General features: G+C 41.2%; 1 protein-coding gene across 1 annotated transcript; it reads left to right on the top strand.

The window, feature by feature from the left end:
• Positions 1–5: 5 nt before the first annotated feature.
• On the top strand, positions 6–16,348 carry BCAS2 (BCAS2 pre-mRNA processing factor). The gene is made up of 7 exons (XM_079934307.1): positions 6–689; positions 799–891; positions 3,423–3,493; positions 5,505–5,666; positions 13,896–13,946; positions 14,653–14,733; positions 16,044–16,348. Exons 1-7 carry the CDS (start codon positions 597–599, stop codon positions 16,168–16,170), a joined length of 678 nt encoding a protein of 225 aa, XP_079790433.1. The 5' UTR covers positions 6–596; the 3' UTR covers positions 16,171–16,348.
• The last annotated feature ends 2,959 nt before the right edge of the window (positions 16,349–19,307 follow it).

Here is a 19,307-nt window from a genome sequence, read left to right as displayed (position 1 = left end):
GCGAGATCAGGTTCCTTTTGTTACGCAGAGTCTAAAGCTTCGCAATTTTAATTGGAGACTAGCGCCCACTTCCAGAATCTGTGAAAGAACTGCACTTAGTGCAAAGACCCTCGGGCGCTGAGAACGAAGAATGATGGGGATACAGCAAGGAAGTGCAAAGAGAGAGAAGTTTAACGGAAGAAGGTGGAAGGTTAGGAGAGTAAAGCCGAGGTGGGAAACCAGTATCTTGCTCCCCGCCAAATCCTGCAGCCAGTTCCCTCCAAAAGTTTTAAAGGATTCCCCAACCAAATATCAGCGTCCTGGAGGAAACCGAAAGTCCCAACTCCTCTCCACTTTGCTGCCCGTCGGAGGCAAAACGGTAGAGCACGTGGGGACAGGAAGTTGAGATGTACCGCTGACTAGGGGAAACCACGACGTGACGTCAATTCCGGCCAAAACAAAATGGCCGGGCAATTTCTAGCGAGCGCGCCATCAGAATTAACTTAGCAGGCGCCAAAGCTGATGCGCAGGCGACGTCATTACGTTAACGTAGGGCGCAGGAGTATTTAAGTGAACCTGAGCCAGCGCGGAGTCGGAAAACTTCGGCGAACCTAAGAATGGCGGGTACGGGTTTGGTGGCCGGAGAGGTTGTGGTGGATGCGCTGCCGTATTTTGACCAAGGTTATGAAGCGCCTGGTGTGCGGGAAGCGGTAAGTTCGGGGTGTCTGTGTAACTGACTCAGCGCTCGCTGGCCCTTAGTGCTGGAAGAATCGCTTAACAATTTGCTGCCTCTACCCTGGCCTCTGTTCTCGTTCTTAGGCTGCGGCATTGGTGGAGGAGGAAACACGCAGATACCGACCTACCAAGAACTACCTGAGCTACCTGACAGCCCCGGATTATTCCGCTTTTGAAGTAAGCGTGATGTTTTGAGCCTAGCGTATGAACCAGGATCCTGTGAATCCTTATTTTGGATCGAGAGGCTTCGCCACGTAGAAGTGAATTTTAAATTCCAGCTTTAACTGTTACTTGCTTAGCTACTACTTACCCTGTTGTATAGGTATTGTCAGTCAGTTGAAAATAGCTACACAGATAAGCCTTCCCCGGGGTTCTTATTCTGAGAACCACGGAAGGACTTTCTGGGCCTCCGCGAACTGACCTAACAGTGCAAAATTTAGTGTTACGTTTTTCCGAGATAGGTTTATTGCGTAAATTCTCAAAGGGATCCTCTTCTCTCTAATTAAGGACTACTGTAAAACAAGTGATCTAGGGTTTTTTAATATATTTACAAAAGCCTAGTTACCTAAGCCTCTGAGAACCACTGGAGGGCGGCCTTTGTATCAAAAGTCTTAAAATATTTACTGGGTGGACGTGAATGACTGTAGAGATAAATCATATCTAAGTGAACCATATCAAACCATTTAGCTATTTAGCCCAGAAGTGCACCCAAAATACTATTTAGGGTCTAATTAGCTGAATGAAATGTAAAATATCAGTTCTAAGTTAATGGATTCTGTTAGGCATTTTAGTACATACATGTTCCGTTTTTTCCCCCATTACAGTTAACCATTTATTTATGAAAGAATTCTGTTATTAAAACGCAGGATTTCCTATTGAAGTAACATGAAAAAAAATATTGGTTAAGTTTTAAGTAGGAGAGAGATGTTCCTATGGCATGCTGTTTTCCCATGCTTTTTGTAAATGATGTTGCCCAAATATAGATGTTATCACATTAAGAACTAAGGACAGTAATGGGTACTTATTAGCTTGATTTCTGAAAGTTTTAGATAACTGCATTCAGTCACAAACTTTTAAATACTTGAGCCAGTTTTCTTTTTACCTCTTTTAGATACAACCTGTGTTTCCTGTCTTTATAATTAGTATACTGATTAGTTAACGCTTTCTAATAGTAGAAGCTAATAGTGTACTGGGTTCACTGTCTCAGTCCTAAAAACAGCTCTGTGAACTATATAACCGTATGTTTATTATCCCAATTTTTTAGATGGGAAAACTGCAGGTTAGGCTAACTAATTTGCCCAAGACCTTAAGCACTCCTCAAACTGCGTTTGAACTGCTCTTTCATTAATTCATTTAACAACTATTTCCGAAAATCAATTCTATTGGAGTTACTGGGGAACAGGAGTTTAAATTCTAGAGTGTGGAGACAGATAAATCAGAAAATATCAGATTATTGATAAAGCTATACAGAGAACTAAAGTAATGATGTGATATAGAGTGACTGGGTGACTGCTTTAGATAGGGTGGCTGAGGAAGGCCTGTCTAAGCTGAGAATGAGAATGCTCTATGAGCAGGGATCTTTTTTGTCTTCTTCAGCACTGTATTTTCATCACCTAAAACAGTGTTTGGCACACGATAGGAACCCAGATATTTATCACTGAATGTATAAAGAGTGCCTAAGGCAGTTTAATGAATGCTTAATGTGTGCAATTCATGCCTGGAGTTCTTCTTACGACTTAGCCCTGTGAGAACTGGCTCATTCTTTGAAGAGAGTTGAGTTAAAATTCCAGATCTGTCACTTACTAGCCATGTGGTGTTACGTGGCTGAAGATTGGCTTGTACTATATTTTTGTAGTTTCTGTCTTACCTAATTGTTAGTTTTTACTCTGTCACTGTGCATAGCCTTCTAGCTAGAATGCCTTAGTTTCTGCAGGAAACTAAGTAACCACATTTTCTTAGAGTTGTGTGAAACTCAGCAATAATCCAAAAAAAAGTCTTTCTCCAATGAAGACATGCTTAATGCACAATTTTTAAGCAAGGAATGTGACCTCTGGAAGGTCTTTTTTGCCTACTCTTTAGTCTAAATGGAATAAGATGTTGACCAAAACACTGGACTTAAAGAGGTAGAGCTATACCACCTTTTTTAAAAAATAGTAAAATTGTTAGAGCAGACAGCAGAACCAGGTCCTTTTGTCCCTTCCCCTGTTACTCCTTTGCAAAGAGTAAAGTGAAAAGAGCAGCCAGGATCAAAAAGAAAGTATAGGTTTAGGCTCATAGCGCTAAAGCAAATTATTTTATGTCCCACGTCCTCTTCTCTCTTCCCATGCCCCCAGTGAATACTTAGATCCATAGTTCTCAACACTGGCTTGACTTTACAATCAACTGGTGAGTTGAAAGCAAAAGTTATAATCACGTCCTGTAGCGGGGGAGAGGAGGGATAATGTGAATTGTATTGGAATTGTTTTTGAAACTCCCATTTGATTCTAAATGTGTGCTGGACTGAGAACCACTGATTTAGGATTAATCCTTTTCTCTGAGGGCCCCTTTACATACGAAGTGTGTGTGTGCCTGTGCACTTCTCCAGATTCTAGAGAGCACTGACTGCAGAGAAGACCTGGGGGGAAGGGAAATGATCCGTTAATAATGGATAGTAATACAGTTTGTTGATATGATTTTGGAAATAATTCTTTCTTCAATTTACACATCAGACCGACATAATGAGAAATGAATTTGAAAGATTGGCTGCTCGACAACCAATTGAATTGCTCAGTATGAAACGGTAAGTCCTATTTCTGGGTTCAGCTGGCCTCAAATCATTGCTTAATTTTAATTTATTAGTAAAACTGCTGTAGCCATGTTAAAATAAATGTGGAAGAGAAAAAAATCTTGTCTGTTTTTATGCATTTATGTTTTTTCATGTAATAGTTATAATAGTGGTTCATATAATCTTGTGTTAATGTTCAAAAATATTCTTTGCACCATTATTTAAAAATGCAAACTATTTTAAAATCCAGTAACAGGGGAATGGTAAATTGTAACTAAGTTCATGTTTAAGAATTCCTGAGGGGGGGCTTCCCTGGTGGCGCAGTGGTTGGGAGTCCGCCTGCCGATGCAGGAGACACAGGTTCGTGCCCCGATCCGGGAGGATCCCACGTGCCGCGGAGCGGCTGGGCCCATGAGCCATGGCTGCTGGGCCTGCGTGTCCGGAGCCTGTGCTCCGCAAAGGGAGAGGCCGCAGCGGTGAGAGGCCCGCGTACTGCAAAAAGATAAAATTAAAAAAAAAAAAAAAAAAAAAAAGTTCTAGAGGGAGAGAATAGAGTAGAGAAAGGTAATTTAAAAAAAAAAAAAGAAAAAAGAATTCCCGAGGAAAGGTTCCTGGTTAGACATGTAGTGCTTCGCTCTTACACAGGCAACATTAGTAAACTTAGAGTACCTGCATAGTTTGACTCTGGTTCTACTGTCTCCCTTCCCATACCACTTTACTACAAAACTGTTTCAGGAAAAAAACCAAAACACCCTTTTGTTACTTTCACTAAATTGGAGGATTGGGTTGCTTAACATCTGAGGTCCCCTTCAGCTCTAAGAAAACTATGAAATTATGAGAACCAGTAACTAATCTGGCAGAGCAGAGAGGGCCACATGAACAATAGGGTTATCCTCTCAGCATATGTACAGATTAAAAGAGGGATTTTAGTCTATAGAACCGAAGGACCAGATTTTTTCTTTTCTTGTGCTCCATTTCCTATCTGGCTTGAATGATAAAGGCAGGAAAACTCCTAGGACTCCTCAGTTCTGTTTCCAGGTGCTTCTGCTCTAAAGATTTTCATGATAGTAACTCCTCATAACAGTATATTTTGAACCCATAAGTAGGTCATGATCCTTTAAGCAGTAGATTGTGAAGTAAGTTTAGTAAGACACCACAGCACTTTTTTAAGGAAGTAGGATAGAAAATACCAGAATGCATTGCATGTAAAGGTAAGTTTTGTTTTGTGAAACTTCTGTTCAGCTGTGTGTATTTGTGGACTGGATCACAGTGTAAAATATTTCTTACTGTGGGTTATGATTAGAAGTTCCCAAAATGCTGCATTCATGATGCATGTGTAAGCTTGTTTTTTTTTTAAACAAAATGGTTTATCACTTCTTAATCCCAGTTGCATATCCCTCAATTTTTCATAGGAATGATTTGGAGTTTTTACAGTACCTAGTAAAAATAACAAAATGGAAATTAGAAGTTAGTTTGTAGTAACTCAGTAATGAGCTGAGATTTATGAAGAGTGTATGTTGCTGGCTGTGTTGGCAGTGTTGAAGGACTGGGTATTATGAAGACAGAGAAAAGGCTGAATTCAAAATGTAAAAATTATTATACCCCTTTGCCATTTTGTCTCTAGAGGGGTGTAGGTACGTGGGTGGGATGGTAGATGGATGTAGGTGCATATTTTTTTCTATCCTTTTTTCCCTTAATGTATTATAAACATCTTAATGTTTTAACTATTCTTTAATAACATTTAATAGCTAATATAACAGTACGTTATATGAATGCACAGTGTAGCTTATTGAATTGTTCATTAAAGTGAACAATTTTTTGTTACTGTGTATAATGGTGCTAAATCTTATTTGTAAATTGATTGTTTCTTAGGATAAATAGATTTCTTATTATTGCAAGGTCTGCATCTTATCTTCAGTCTTCTGCAGTTTTTACAGTGTGCATAGACCCATGAGGCATTCTGTTGGGAGGAGAAAGAAAGGTTTGGAGGAATATGTGGTTTTATTTCATTGTTGTTTAATTTCAGATATGAACTTCCAGCCCCTTCCTCGGGTCAGAAAAATGACATTACTGCGTGGCAAGAATGCGTAAACAATTCTATGGCCCAGTTAGAGCATCAAGCGGTTCGAATTGAGAATCTGGAACTAATGTCACAGCATGGATGCAATGCCTGGAAAGTGTATAATGAGTAAGAAGCCTTTTTGTTTCCTTTAAACCCATGCCACCTTTAGTCTTGTTGTTTTTTTTTTTTTTAACATCTTTATTGGAGTATAATTGCTTTACAATGATGTGTTAGTTTCTGCTTTATAACAAAGTGAATCAGTTATACATATACATATGTTCCCATATCTCTTCCCTCTTGTGTCTCCCTCCCTCCCACCCTCCCTGTCCCACCCATCTAGGCGGTCACAAAGCACCGAGCTGATCTCCCTGTGCTGTGCAGCTGCTTCCCATTAGCTGTCTATTTTATGTTTGGTAGTGTATATATGTCCATGCCACTCTCTCACTTTATCACAGCTTACCCTTCCCCCTCCCCATATCCTCAAGTCCATTCTCTAGTAGGTCTGTGTCTTTGTTCCCGTCTTACCCCTAGGTCCTTCATGACCTTTTTTTTTTTCTTAGATTCCATATATATGTGTTAACATACGGTATTTGTTTTTCTCTTTCTGACTTACTTCACTCTGTATGACAGACTCTGCGTCCATCCACCTCACTACAAATAACTCAGTTTCGTTTCTTTTTATGGCTGAGTAATATTCCATTGTATATATGTGCCACATCATCTTTATCCATTCATCTGTTGATGGACACTTAGGTTGTTTCCGATTCCTGGCTATTGTAAATAGAGCTGCAGTGAACATTTTGGTACATGACTCTTTTTGAATTATGGTTTTCTCAGGGTATATGCCCAGTAGTGGGTCACATGTGCTGCTTAAAATTCAGGGCAAAGCATCTTGGGTGTTTTTAAACTAGGTTGATCCTCGGGACCCACAGTCTCATCATATCTTGCACAGAGGACGGCAGAGGGTACAGGCGGTGGCTTGGCCGGTTGGCGATCTCCCAACAGCTGGATCTCCAGCAGTGTGAAGCTTTTGTTTGGGTTTTCCCCCTCCTTTTAGTTTTGCTTAATTTTTTAATTTTTTGTCTTCCTTTCCCGCCCTTTTTTTAAAAAATTTAAACAATTAAGACTTCAGAAGTACAGGAAGCTATGCTGTGGACAGGCACCAATTTCTTTAAAGAAACTCAATATGGACAAAGCATATGTATAAATTTCATTTTTATAAGGGGTTAGGGAGCTATTTTGTTTTTGTCCTTTATTTTTCCTGTCTTCTTTCTTTTACCCATCTCTTAGTTCTGCTTATAACACCTCACTTCCCTAGAGAAGGCCTGCCCCTCCATGGAGAATTTGGGGATTTCTTCTGGAATGGGGGGCATGAAGCCAGAAGGAGGCCTCTGTGCTGCCTCCCCACCAGGTGCAGGAACTGCTGGACTCCCTGGTGGCCTGCTCCTGGCTGGCCCTTGGGCCTTGGAGATGATAGCGGCCAAGAACCACCTGAAAGGGGAGGACCAGGGCTTGGCCAGGAGAACTCGAGAAAGAAGATCTGTATTTTGGGTTTGTCCTCTTTAAGCAGTTGGAAGCCCAGGGCCACACCAGGACTTAAGAGGGAATCCATTCCTTCTACTGCCCTTTAAAACCAGGAGTTCTGAGCGGGGGAGGGACAGAGGGTGATCATCTCATACTGCCTGGCGTTTGAACGGCCAGCCCACCCCAGCTCTACAAGCCTACCTTTCTGTTAGTGATCTTCCTCCCAGAGTATGATTCCCAGAAAAAACTGTGTGCCAAACCTCTGCCTGGGACACAGCTGGGTCTTCGGCGGGCATCTGTCACTCCTGTGAGCTCAGCACCCATCACCTCCTGCCTCCTGCATCGTCGTCTTCCCAGATGTACCCGCCAGATGTCCAGGTCGTCAGACACCGCCTGAGTCCCCAAGACCCAGTTGTGACCATTGCCATAGGAACAGGGTGTCCTGAACCGGCTGCCACTGTCATCTCCTCACAGTGAGGGGTGTGCCCTGTGTGCCGGCCCCATGGTGTCACATATAGTGACAGTGTTGACCGTCATCTCCCTCACTGCAGGGACTTACTGTTAGGGGCTACCCTCAGTGTAAATGTGTCTGATGGGAAAGGATGGACCTGGCTGACGGGGTGGACCATGGCCATTAGATGCCTGTGGGCTTGTTGGCTGTGACCCTGTGATCCCACCTCCATTGTCTGTAGCCTTTCTTCCGCTCTCCAACGACTCTTGCAACCTCCCTACTCCTGGGCTTCTGAAGTGGGGTGTCCGCTCCCCTTGCCAGGAGAAGGAGAGCTGTCCCTGTTGCTCCTCACCTGGCTTCTAACCCCATTACAGCAAAGCAAGGAAGGGAAAAGGAATTCTTCTTTTGTGTTTAGTTGTTTTTGTTTGTTTTCTCTAAACCAGCATAGGATGGATAGGGGACATGTTGGAGGGCATTTAAGTTGGTATGTGACCAAGGAGGGCTTCCCCCCAGAGCCACAGACAGCCCTTCGGCCCTGGGAGTTTAGGAGAGACCTGCACAGCATCAGCCCAGACTTGCAAACTCAGCAATGTGTTTGCTCACATTCTTTCCACCTTTTCTCAAGTCCTCTTCCTCCTCCTGGGCAGATGGCTAGCTGTGCTTAGCAGGATCCAGCAGGGCAGCAGGAGGTGACCAGGCCCCTCCCTCCCCTCCCTCAGCTGAAATTCTTTGTCATCATCTGTCTCTTGTCTCTTCCCTCTGACTTCTCAGACAACCTAGAGTCTACTCTGAGCTGCAGCTGGGAGAACACATCCCCTAACTGCAGTGCGCACCCCTTCTCTGCCCCACCTCCCCGCCTTCCCTCAGGGCAGCTGTCTTGTCTGTCCATGAACATGTGGGAAAAACAGTCCCCGGACTTGGCACCCTCACCTTTCCCTGGCCACAGCCCACACTCTGAAGTCCTAGTGACGGTTCAAGCCTAACAGGTTATTTACCTTTTGCTTATCCTTCCCTTCTGCCCTCCCCAGGTCTCTTAGCTCTGACTAAGGTCTTGGAACTGTAGGTCACAGGTAGCTATACCTTTCGGGTGAGGTGGGCAGCCTCCACGTACCCTTGTCTTGCAGGACTCCTAGCCCGTCCTTGCTTGGTGGCAGGACCTCCTTCCCTAGCTCCTGAGGCCCAGCTTGTTAGCCTCAGTGCCTCAAGTGCCTGTCTCTCTTCTCCCTCCCCTGTTCTCCACTTCATCCACCTCGGACACCCAGCAGCCGGGTGGAAGTCAGCCCGAAGTCAAGGCTGGCTCCGCCCAGTCGGCGGACTAGCCTCAGTTAGGCCCAGGTAGCCATCCTCTCCCTTAGCCACTCTTCACCTCTTCCCACTGGAGTCAGCCTTGTCGTCTCTTCCTGCCTTTTACCTGGGTCTCGGGCCTGGCAGCCGCCCTGGGGAGCATCATCTCAGCGCCACCAATTTGTTAGTCCTGTCCAAGTTCTAGGAGTTTCCAACCGTTAAAATAGCAGTCAGTTATTCTTGTCTCCTGGGATCTGTGAAAAGGATAGCCTTTGGAGGGAGGATCTGGGCCTCAGCCCTACAGATCTGAGCTCCATTCCCCCTCAGTGAGAGGAATCAGCAAGACAGATCATAGTGCCGTATTCCATTGCCCTCCCTGCCCGACTGCCTGGCTCAGTTGGCAGTACAAGGCTTCTTTCTCCCTCTCGGTGTTCATCTGCCACTTAAACTCTCACCCCCCGCCCACAGATAGCCTCGTGGGAGGATGAATGCCCCGGTCTTTGCCCCATCCTTTCCTAAGAGCTGCAGCCAGGCACGTGACCCCCAGCCACCACAGGGTGCTCACTAGCAGCTTCTGCTGAGGCCAGGGCTGTGCTGCAGACAGGTTCACTCTCGGCCACCTCCTCCCCAGCAGGTCCCGCCTCTTACCTCCAGCCGGGAGGATGCAGTCTTTTCCTTGGAGACCAGCTCCATCTGACCCCCTCCTGGGCACCGGGACTAGGGTTGCAGGCCTTAGCACCCTCTCATCCCAGAGGCACTGGGACAAGAGAATGGAATTCTCTCCTCTCACCCACATGTGGTTCGTGCCCCCATGGCTGCCTTTCTGAGGGAGTGTATTAAATGTTTACTTAAGAAATACCGTGTTTACAGCTGGAGGAGAAACGTGCCCCATGCTGGGTGGAGATTTGACTCTCTGGATGGCACCTGGCTCCTTATGGCACTGCCACTGGTGACCCCAGAGCGAATGAAGGCAGGGGACCAGGGCCCAGGCCCTGCACCCCCTCTGCCCCCGACCCTGCAGTGCTAAGACCACTCACCAGTCTTGTTTTTTTAATGTGGGAAGTAGAGTAGAAGTGGGATAAAAATAGTATAGCTGGACTTTCACTTGGGGTCATGTCCTAGAACTACAACCCATATGAAAGGCTTTGAGACCCATCTCAAAGTTTAAGGGAATATAAACCTAACACATTTGTTGTGTAATATTGCAATAATGAGTTCTGAGGTCTGATTTACAAATCACAGCTTGGTAGAGTGTAATCCTTAATGTGGGGGGGTTGCTTATACAGTTAGCTCTCATTATTGCATGTTGTGCTTTATAAAGTGGCCTTGGATACTGAATTAACAAATACTGAACCATTTCTCCTGGGAGAAATATGTACATATGTATATATACACATCTCAGATAGATTATAATCTTAAATCCTTTAAAACAGCTCATCCTGGCAGATTCTGTATTTTCTTTATTTTATAAAAGAAAAGATAAAGTTCAGAAGTGTTAAGTAACTTGCCAGAGTTGGAAAGCAAACTCTATCCTTTGGTCATCCCTGCATGAGACCTGAAACAAGAAGGTGGCGTATCTCCTTGTTCCAATGCAGCTGGAAATGTGCATGCCCAGCAACTAAAATTTTTTGCTGCTTTGAGCATGTCCATGAATGATCACAAAACACTGCAGGTATTGATTTTGGGGTTACACATAAATTTGAGTGAGTAGGCAAATTCACATATACAGAATCTGCAAATGATGAGAATTGACTGTAAGTAGAGAATTAACACCAGAAACAAAAGTGCCACTAGCTCCTGTTTCTGTTCCATATAACTAGCTTTAGCTTTAGGTTTTGTTATCTATTTAGGGTTCAGTTTCCAACTTGTAAAACTCAGTGGTTAGATGATCTCCATGGCTCCTTTGAGCCCTAAAATCCCGAGTCTCTTTTAAGGAGAAAAGGCCATTGAACTACACAACTGTGCATAAAACTATTTGTTAGATTCCTGAAACAGTAAAGCAAAAATCACAAAATAATAAATACCTTTTCTCAAGTTTTCAGAATCATGTTTAAATGTCTATTGGCCACATAAGGATCTTTGGGCAAAATCCAGAATTTAAGAAACTGCAGAACAAACAATTCAGTTTCTACTGTGAATATGTTGCAAGGAGAATTAAAGGGAAAATGGGGTTGGGATGATTAAGAAATTTGAGAACAAATCAGTCCCCAAAATGTGTATTTCACAAAGTGGAAAAATGTGATCTTTGTCCTCAGGAAGCTTTATCTAGTTGAGAAGGCAAGATATTCTAGGCCAGATAACTAGTAGTTCATTTTTGGCAGTATGGGGGCAAGTGCTGCATTGTGTGTTGTGGTCCATAAACTAGAGATCCAAAGAAAGGGACGTTAAGGATTAGGACCATTATAAAAGAGTGAGATTAGGGAATGGGGGTGGGGGTTATTAAAGTATAGTTGATTTTTGTGTTAGTTTGAGGTATACAGCATAGTGATTTAGTATTTTTGCAGATTATACTGTAGGTTATTACAAGATAACAGGTATAATTCCCTGTGCTATACAGTATATCTTTGTTGCTTATCTATTTTATATATAGTAGTTTGTATCTGTTAATCCCATACACGTAATTTGTCCCTACTCCCCTTCTCTCTCACCTTTGCTAACCACAAGTTTGTTTTCTATATCTGTGAGTCTGTTTTGTTTTGCATGAATTTTCATTTGTATTATTTTTTAGATTCCGCATATAAGTGACATCGTACAATATTTGTCTCTGTCCAATTTGTTTATGTCACTAAGCATAATGTTCTCTAGGGCCATCCACATTGCTGCATATGGCAGTATTTCTTTTTTATGACTGAGTAATATTCCATTGTGTATGTGTATATATGCACCATATCTTAATACAGTCATCTGTTGATGGACATTCGGGTTGCTTCCATGTCTTGGCTATTGTAAATAGTGCTGCTGTGAACATTGGGGTGCGTATATCTTTTCGAATTAGAGTTTTCATTTTTTCCGGATATATACCCAGGAGTGGAATTGCTGTATCATGTGGTAGTTCTATTTTTAGTTTTTTTTTTTTTAGGACCCTCCATACTATTTTCCATAGTAGCTGCACCAATTTACATTCCCACCAACAGTGTACAGGGGTTCCAGAAAAGGGTGAGATTTGGATGTTTAGAGGAGAGCGAGAACATTCCAGGAATGGAGGAGAACATAGGTGAGGGGATGGGGGGTGGGGAGGAGGCATTAAATTGAAGAGAGCATTGCTTTCATCTTGCCTAGAAACCTTTAATAACTTTCCCTTACCTACAAGGAAAGGTCCAGGCTATTTAACATGATATTCAAAGCAAAAGGCTATACCTCAGTTGTAGACTTTCACTCCAGCCAAACTAGTCCTCTCCTTGGTGATTATCATAAACTCTGCCTCCGAACCTTTACTCAGGCCTTATCTCCACCTGGAATACCTTTAACTATTCTACCCAAATTCGACTTATTGAAGGCCCAACTTTAATCTGTTTCCTTTTCTTCCCTGATTAAAATTCTGCCTCTGGTACTCTCTATCTCTTCTGAGTAACTATACAAATTATTATGCACATCACTTGTTGTACACTTAATTACATAACACTTTATAGTGTTGGTCATTCTCCTGCACATATTTTGTCTCCTCCAAACCCAATGGATGCTTCTCCAGAGGAGCTGTACTATATTTTCTTTCTCCGCGATAGGATTTGAGGGTGTCAAATATGCTAGGCAGAAAGCTTTTAGCTCTAAGTAGGTCTTGGTGCCGAACTGCTTTAAAAAAAATAGTATTTCATTAATAAGGAGAGAATTCTGTACTTGAAACTGAAGGGAAACCTTCAAGGTCAGCCCCTAATTTTACAAATAAACAGACTTAGCCCAAGTGATGTCAGGTGACTTGTCAAAGGAAACATAGCTATTTAGGGCAGAGCTGGGACTAGAAGCCAAGTCTTCTGACTCCCATGATGCAGTGTGATCAGTTTCAGCATTCAGAGTACTTGAGGAGAGACCTGTGTACTTAAGAGGGAGGCTGGAAGAAGGGAGAAGACCACAAACTGGGCTTTTAGGAAGAGGTGGTTCAAAAGAAAGCTCCCTATTAATGGTTGGAGGTCAGGAATAGAGTACTAAGCTTTATTGTCCTCAGCATGGAATGAGTGTCAAAGTCAGGGAAATTGGGATGAGCTAAAGGAAAGCTGGAGAGGCACCACTTTTTGAAGACCAAATCTCTAGAGAATTGGAGTTAGTTATAGGAAATCAGTCAGTGGAGATAGGAGAATAACTCAGAAGGGCAGCAGGAAATTTGAGTCACAATAGCCGGGAAACAATACTGGATCTAGAGCAAGAGCATAGTAGGGCCAATGTGGTTGAAATGGACTCTACTGCCTTAAGAGGAAATTGAGATGGTATGTAAATTATATCTCAGTAAAGCTGTTATTTAGGAAAAGATAGATTTTGAACTTTACCCTTGAATCACTTCTCTAATAATAATAATCACATGGAACTCTGTATGGCTCAACTTCTCCCCTCTGCTCATTAGAGCTGATTTGTACTGGAATCTGAATCTGTAGCCTTCCACAACAGTTTTTTTCTTCTCTCTAGCTAGCAGTAGACGGGAGAGTGACAAGATAAATGTAGGTAAAGGAATAAAGAGACAAAAGGGAGTGTAAATGAGTGCACTCATCAGATACTTCCCATCTTGTCTATGAAAAGACAATAACAGTTTAAGAAGTGATATAAGTACACAAAATCAGAATATCAGTAAATGGTTTGGGCTCAAGAGTTTAAAAGACCTGAAGTAGAATTCACCTCTGACACTTAACCATGTTACCTTGACCAAGTTACTTTATCTTTCTTAGTGTCCTAACTTGTGAAATAGGGATAATCATACCTACTTCAAAGAATTCTTATGAGAATTAAATTAGTTTTATAGAGTGTCTAACATGGTGTTTGGCACAGAGAGCTCAATTAATATTAACTATTTTTAGCAGAAAAACTTGACTTTGTATCAACTAGATAGTACATTTTAGTTGGTACTATGTGATTTTAATGTACATTAATCTGATTTTCTTTTTCTTTTTTAGAAATCTAGTTCATATGATTGAACATGCACAGAAAGAGCTCCAGAAGTTAAGGTAAATTGTTTTTCTTCTTATTTTATAATAAAGTTGAGGTGAATCTTAATAAATAGAATGAGAAGAAAAAGGAACCTTTGGACTATAGTCATATGAGAGTAAATAATTGATGATCCACTGTGTCCAGTGTCTAGTGTTGGGTTTGCCCTACCTGAGTGGAGGAGAAATAGACCTGAGGTCTGAAAACATCTCTACCAGGTCATTTGCAGTTTGCAAGTCTGCAGACATTGAAAAGGTACTTTTAGAAGGGGAAAATTTGTAGAATAACATGTATAATCTGATTTATGTTAAAAACACAAGCAAACAAAACACCCTAATCTATACATGCACATACATATACAGGAAAGAATCTGGAAAGACACTCACCAAAAACTGAACAGAAGTTATCAGGGAGAAGGAGAAGCACATGGGAGGAGGGACTTTGGATTTTTATTCTGTCTGTGTGCATACTTGTGTGTGTGTATTTAATTCTTCACCATGAGCATGTTTTATGAAATTTGTAATTGAAAAATAATGAGAAGAAAGTTAAAAAAAAAAGTAAGTTATTTCCTGGAATTAGTCTGTGACTATATATGTGTATATATATATACACATACATATACCTGTTCTTCTCAAAGGATTAAAGATGTATTAGTTATAGATTTTTCTGCTGATTTTAGTCTTATTTTAGAATGTAGGTGGGTTGTATAAATAATTTTTTTTACAGGAAACATATTCAAGACTTAAACTGGCAGCGAAAGAACATGCAACTCACAGCTGGATCTAAATTAAGAGAAATGGAGTCAACGTGAGTATCTACAATCCCATCACCTTTTAAATTGCTTAGCACATTTTAAGATCAAGATTCAACAATATAATTCAAACAGTATTCAAATGGGGTGCCACAGGTGTCACAGAAATGCTGTTTTCTGAATCCCACTCTTCACTGCCTCGTCCTCTTTCTGAAGTATGGGCTCGGAAGGAAATGAGAGTTAGAAACAAAAACTGAACCACTGCTAATTTATTCTGATCTTAGAGCACCCTGTTTTCTGCCCAGTACTTCTGCTCTGAATAGGATTTTACCTATATTCTCCTTTTAAAAGGAAAAAAGTCTATTTTTTTAACTCTTGCAGGAGGGAGATTCCATACTTTCTTGATAATTTTATGTGTCTCAGGGGTTTTTTCCCTTTGTTTATATATATATATATTTTTTTTTTTTTTTTTTTTCCCCCTGTATGCTGGCCTCTCACTGTTGTGGCCTCTCCCGTTGCGGAGCACAGACTCCGGACGCGCAGGCTCACGGGCCATGGCTCACAGGCCCAGCCGCTCCGCGGCATGTGGGATCTTCCCGGACCGGGGCACGAACCCGTGTCCCCTGCATTGGCAGGCGGACTCTCAACCACTGCGCCACCAGGGGAACCCCATATATATATTTTTTAATGTTGTTCTTCATGTATTCAAATAAGTTTGTACAAATCTCTGAATATAGTCATGATTTTTTTATCATTTCTTTTCATTTTTGATTTGCTCTTTCCCTAACCTCCCTGCCTCCATCACCCACATCATTGTCCTTGTTCCACCTTCCTCTCATCCTCTAAGTACCCCATGTTATCAGTCTATTATGCATCTTTCCACACTGTTCTTCAAACTAATATAATCTTCTACATGTACATGTGTGTTTCTTTTCATTTGTCCTAGGGATTTTTTTCTGGGGGAAGGGGAAGATTCCTTGAATCTATGGAATTTTATCTTAGCAGTTGTAGGATTTTCTTCATCATTTTTCTTTATTGCCTCTGCCCTATTTTCTCTCCTTTTTTGTTAATCCAATTAAATACCAACTTCACTCTTTCATATCTCTTCAGCTCTTTCTAATTTGTTCTTTTCTAAATTAGACTTTATTTTGAGATAATTGTAGGTTCACATGCAATTTTAAGAAGTAATACAGAGGTCCTATACACCCTTTACTCACTTTCCCGCCTAATTACACCTCAGTTTTTGAAAATGTAAAGCTAAAAGTGAAGGTTAGTGTTATGACCCTGGCTGAAAATATATATACTATAAAAATCTTATAAGGGAAAGTTCACATTAAGTAATTTCCCCCCCTTTTTTCTTTTCTAGTTGGGTATCCCTGGTCAGTAAGAATTATGAGATTGAAAGGACTATTGTACAATTAGAAAATGAACTCTTTCAAATGAAGCAGCAACATGGAGAGGCAAACAAAGAAAACATACGGCAAGACTTCTGAAAAAGACTAATCTGGTGGGTAGAAAGGAAGGCATGTTGGGCTTTCACAGAAGATCAAACATCTGAACTGTGAAAAACAACAGCATCTTACGGAAATCATCAGTGGTTAAATGTTTAGAAAGCGTAGAATGTGGACTGTTATATTCTGTTTGTACATTTCAGCAAAATAAAAAATTTCAACATGGTGGCTTGTTTTGTCTTATGTTTTTGCCATTTAAAAAAAGAACTTTAGACTTTCAAAATAAGTATGACTTTATAATAATGTTCGTAGAATTAATTTTGAGTCACCAGGATCATATTTTGTACCCAAGAGATCTTTATTGAAAGTTTTCAACATGTACAAGAAGTTGGAAACTTTTATAAGTATTTCAAATAAAGAGGTAGTTGGACTTACTTGGTGGTCCAATAGTTAAGACTCCGTGCTTCTGATGCAGGGAACACGGGTTCGATCCCTGGTTGGGGAAGTTTGCATGCTGCTCAGTGCGGCCAAAATAAAATGAAAGAGGTAGTTCTAGATGACTTCTTAATTACCAAACAAGACTAAAGAAATACAATGACTCCATATATGTCATCTGTGATGATGATCATCGTCATAAGTAACACATAAAGCTTAGTATGTGCTGAGCACTGTTCCAAGCACTTTAGGTAGATGAACTAAACTTACATGAATAGAAAAATAATTGGATCCTCAAAAAAACCTATGGAATTACGTACTGTTGTTCCCATACACAAACTGTAACGGGTGCTGATTAATTTGCCGAAGTTTTATTAGCTAGAAAGCATCATCCAAATTTTGAACCCAGTAGTCTAGCACCATGGTTATGCTCTTACCCTTCTACTCGTAAAGAATGAAAAAGTAAAAAGATTCCTACCCAATTCAGAAAAAAATATTTGCAATATATCAAATAAGTCATAGTCTTACTGTACAGAGAGACCTTTTACAAATCACTGAGAGGTGAACTCTCACCAGAAAAAAATTAAAAGATGTTTAACATTAAGAATACAAATTAAACCTAGAACTTTTTAAACCTATTATGTTGGTAATGGTCAGTGCCTTTTTTTTTTTGAGGTATAATTGACAATATTATGGGTCAGTGGTTTTGAAGGTACATGTATAGGAAAAACAGGTTACAGAATAATTTGTATAACGTAACCTCATTTACGGTTTTTTTAAAAATCATCTTAAAATTTCTGTGTATTGCACTCATACCTCCTCTATACAGTAAGTATGGAGTTTCATATGTGAGCTATCAAATATTTCATATTATTATAAGCTCATACCATCTATCAGTTCAGTTTTACTCATCTTTTGAATAGCAGTATTTATATAATTTATTGAATATTTTCATATGTTGCTCTTTTTAAAATAAAAATGATGGAAATGGATATATGAGATATGCTGAAACTGGCAAATCTTTAGCCTCAGTCGGTAGCTCATTGGTCTTGAGCTGTTGACTGCTTAATTACGGAGGACAATAAATTAGAGAAACGTATGAAGTACTTATGAAACGTCAAAAAAGGTATAGTGGGGCTTCCCTGGTGGCGCAGTGGTTGAGAGTCCGCTTGCCGATGCAGGGGACACGGGTTCGTGCCCCGGTCCAGGAAGATCCCACATGCCGCGGAGCGGCTGGGCCCGTGAGCCATGGCTGCTGAGCCTGCGCGTCCGGAGCCTTTGCTCCGCAACAGGAGAGGCCACGACAGTGAGAGGCCTGCGTACCGCAAAAAAAAAAAAAAAAAGTTTGGCAATTTGAGGACTTGTGCAAGGAGCTGTGGGTATACGGAGAGAAGGGTGGAACAGTAAACACAGGACTGCACTGGAAACATTTCAGATTAAAATAAGCAAGTCAATATCTGCTGATAAGTCTTCTTGGTTAAAATCAATTTAAGTGGGAAGAAAGCCACATATGGGTTGTAACCTAAATAAGAAGGTGGAGAAAAAAAAAAAAAAGGTATAGTGATGAAGTTTAAAAATCTTTAAAGGTTTAGAATCGGTATCCAAAACACATCACAGCGAGGGGCTCCACACTTCCACTGCAGGGGGCCCAGGTTCGACCCCTGGTCGGGCAACTAAGATCCCCATAAGTTGTGCAGCACACAGCACGGCCAAACAAAACAAAGTGCATCACAATGGTCTAAACCTAAACCCTGGGGAAAGTTCAGTAGCATGTTAAAACTGTTGAGGATAATGCTTGCTACATATTTCTTTATGACGAGTTGGGGGGAAAAGGAATTACATTTTAATTTCCTCTTAACAGATTTTTTAAAATTTTAAGATGAGGTGATAATACACTTTGCAAAGTTAGCCACCCTCAAGGGGAAAAACACTAGTGTGATTTAGGATTTTTCTATGTTCTAGCTTTCTGTAAACAACATCCTTCTCCCACGCTCCCCATTTTTCTAACTTTTCTAAATTTATTTAGGAATTTATATACAAAAGTGACTTTCTCTTATATGGGCAAATACCTGAAAGGTTATATACTAAGTATTTTTAAGTAGCTAAAGATCTATGAATGGCTTCAAGGGTTCTGTGAACTGCTTCACATCCTGTGTAACGCTTTATATGTGTGTATGCAATTTTAATAGAGTGTAATTTGCATCAGGTTGAACTTGATGTATGCAAGAAAGATCCCTCCCCGGGTAGACATGACTGTTCTGTCAAATCAAGTTCCAATCCTCCTCTGTCCCTTCTCTCCCTTCTCCCCAGATTCAACCTCAACTGAACTGCATCCTTTTTGAATAAGAAGCCCATCGTTTCCAGTTTTCATCTGCACTGCCAAGACTGAATGGTTGGATGGAAAACATGTGGTCTTTGGCGAGGTGAAAAGAGGATATGAATGTTGTGGAAGCCATGGAGTGTTTTGGGTCCATGAATAATAGCAATACCGGCAGGAAGATCACTATTGCTGACTGTGGACAACTAAAAAGTTTGAGGGAATTCCCTGGTAGTCCAATGGTTAGGACTCCATGCTTTCACTGCAAGGGCACAGGTTCAGTCCCTGGTCGGGGAACTAAGATCCTGCAAAATTTTTGACTCGTGTTTGATCTTAACTACCAGCCGATTTCTTCCATAGCTCAGGAGAGCACCCCTCCACCCCCATCTACTCACAACCTCCTATAACCTTTGTGCTCTTACTGCAA

Source organism: Stenella coeruleoalba (genome assembly GCF_951394435.1).
Source record: "Stenella coeruleoalba genome assembly, chromosome: 1".
NCBI classification, from domain to species: Eukaryota; Metazoa; Chordata; class Mammalia; order Artiodactyla; family Delphinidae; genus Stenella; species Stenella coeruleoalba.
This window is presented reverse-complemented; position numbering and strand designations above follow the sequence as displayed.